Raw genomic sequence first — 2,145 nt, 5'->3', positions numbered from 1 at the left:
CCCCCAGGCCCCCCTGAAGGGCCCTCAGGCCCCACTCCAACCCCCATTTTCCCTTCAGATCTCCCCCCCAGAGCCCCCCCATTCCTTTCTAGGAGCCGTATTCCCCTTCAGGACTCGCAATCCTCGCCAATTTCCCCCGTTTTCCATCCAATTTCTCCCCAATTTCCCCACCTGCCCCGAGGCCGCGCCCCCTCACGGGCCGGTGGGCGGAGCCAGCGCCGGCGGCCGTTGGGCGCCTGGGGTCGCTTGAATTCTCCCGCGCTTGGCTTTGATTGGCCCGCGGGGCCCCAGCGCTCGGCCGCTGATTGGCTGAGGGCGCGGAGGCGGGAAAAGGCGGTGCCGCGAGGGAGGGGCGGGGCCTCCGTGAGGGGAAGGAGGGGAGAGTCTGAGGGAAGTTGGGAATAACGTGTGGAAATGAGGGAAAAAGGGGAAATTAGGCAGGAAAATGGATGCGAAAGGGGAGAAACGGGGTGCAGTGAGGGAGACTTGGAGTAATGGGGGGAGAATTGTGGGGAAATGGCCACAGTGGGGTAAAATGGGAGGAGAATGGGGAATAATGGGGGGAAACCGGGGGATAGTGAGGGGGAAAATGGGACGTAGTGGGCTAAAATGTGGAGTAATGAGGGAAAACTGGGAGAAAATCTGGCAGAAAGTAGGAGAAATTGTGGAGAAAGGGGAGCGAATGGGGTAAAATGGGGATAATGGGAAAAAATTGGGAGAATTGGGGGCGGGGGGAACAGGATAAAACGCAGGGAATTTTGGATAATGGGGGAAACCGGGGATAATGGGATAAAATGGGGGGAATTTTAAGGAAAATGGGGGCAAACAGCGGTGTCATCGTCATTATTTATCCACAGCTTATTAAAGATGAATTAATTCTTTATTAGCGATTTGCCAGCTGCAGGTGAGGGGGGGTCCCCCAGTACCCAGACCCTCACCAGATTTATTTTCGTTTTATTTCGCCGTCAGCCTTGAGTTACCAAAGCAAAGCCTCTGGGGGGGGCACGCAGGGTTTTGGGGAGGGGGTCCCGTGAGAGACCCCCCCCCCACTTATTTGGAGGGGGGGTCTTCAAGGCTTCTCCAGGAGCCCTTCGGCGGCAGGGGGGGTCCCCACGTCCTGGTAGGTGGGCTGCAGCCCCCGGGAAATGTCCTCGTACATGGAGCACTCGTCCAGGTTCAGCCCCTGCGGAAATTGGGGTGGGGGGCTTGAGTCAGGGGGTGATGGACGCCCCCCCACACACACAGTGCCCACCCAGCCTCTTTTTTTTTGTTTTTTGGGGTCACCTCGTAAAGGTTTTCCTCCTCCAGGGAGATTTTCTTGGGCTGGAGGAGCCGCTCGTTGGCCCAGCGCTTCTGGGAGAGGGGGGATGGGGGTCTCTGGGGGGATTCCCGGGGGTCTCTGAGGGGACCCCCGGGGGTCTCTGCGGGGATTCCCGGGTGCCAGCAGGACCCGGGGGCCGTCACCCCCCAGCCCAGCCCCCGACGCGGGCGGGGGTCCCGCGGCGCCCCCTCCTCACCCTGAAGAGCAGCAGCAGCCCCGGCCCCGCGGCGCAGAGCAGCAGCAGCGCGCCCTGCGCCGCCAGGATCCTGTTCTTGGCGGCGTCTCCCACATCCAGCAGCGGCACCGGCACCGGCTCTGCGGGACCGGGCGGCTCAGAGACCCCCGGGGAGACCCCCCCGGGACCCCCCGGGACCCCCACTCACCCAGCACCCGCACGAACGTGCCGCAGGACTGCGCGGCCGCCGGGCCCAGCTGCACCCGGCAGAAGTAGAGCCCGCCGTGGTCGCGCCGCAGCTGCGGGAAGCTCAGCCGGGAGACCCCCGACTCGTTGCGGCTCACCTGGCGACCCCCGCCCTCGGCCGCCACCTCCTGCGGCCAGCTGCAGCCCCACGTGTCGCCCAGGTAGCGCCGGGGACACACCTGCAGCCAGGTGACCTCGGCGTGCGCCGGCTCGAAGCGGCACTCGATGGCCAGCGGCGAGCCCAGCGGCCCGGAGCGGGACGGGGGTCCCGGCAGCACGCGGACCCCTCCCCAGGAGCCGCACCAGGGGCCCGAGCCGGGGCGGGTGGGCACCGACAGAGGGGTGGGGGGCTCCGAGCTCGGCGGGGGAACCGAGGAGGGCGGGGGGCTCCGGGCCGTGCAGC

At 65.3% G+C, this 2,145-nt stretch overlaps 1 protein-coding gene across 1 annotated transcript; it reads right to left on the bottom strand.

Moving 5' to 3' along the window:
- Positions 1 to 870: 870 nt before the first annotated feature.
- CD79A (CD79a molecule) lies at positions 871 to 2,140 on the bottom strand (the record flags this gene model as incomplete). Its single annotated transcript, XM_041425443.1, has 4 exons — positions 871 to 1,183; positions 1,285 to 1,353; positions 1,518 to 1,636; positions 1,705 to 2,140. Coding segments are annotated over 4 exons (738 nt in total), but the record flags the coding sequence as incomplete, so codon positions are not given.
- Positions 2,141 to 2,145: the final 5 nt, after the last annotated feature.

This window comes from Onychostruthus taczanowskii, unplaced genomic scaffold (genome assembly GCF_017590055.1).
Source record: "Onychostruthus taczanowskii isolate IOZ18803 unplaced genomic scaffold, ASM1759005v1 scaffold893, whole genome shotgun sequence".
In the NCBI taxonomy this organism is placed as follows: Eukaryota; Metazoa; Chordata; class Aves; order Passeriformes; family Passeridae; genus Onychostruthus; species Onychostruthus taczanowskii.
This window is presented reverse-complemented; position numbering and strand designations above follow the sequence as displayed.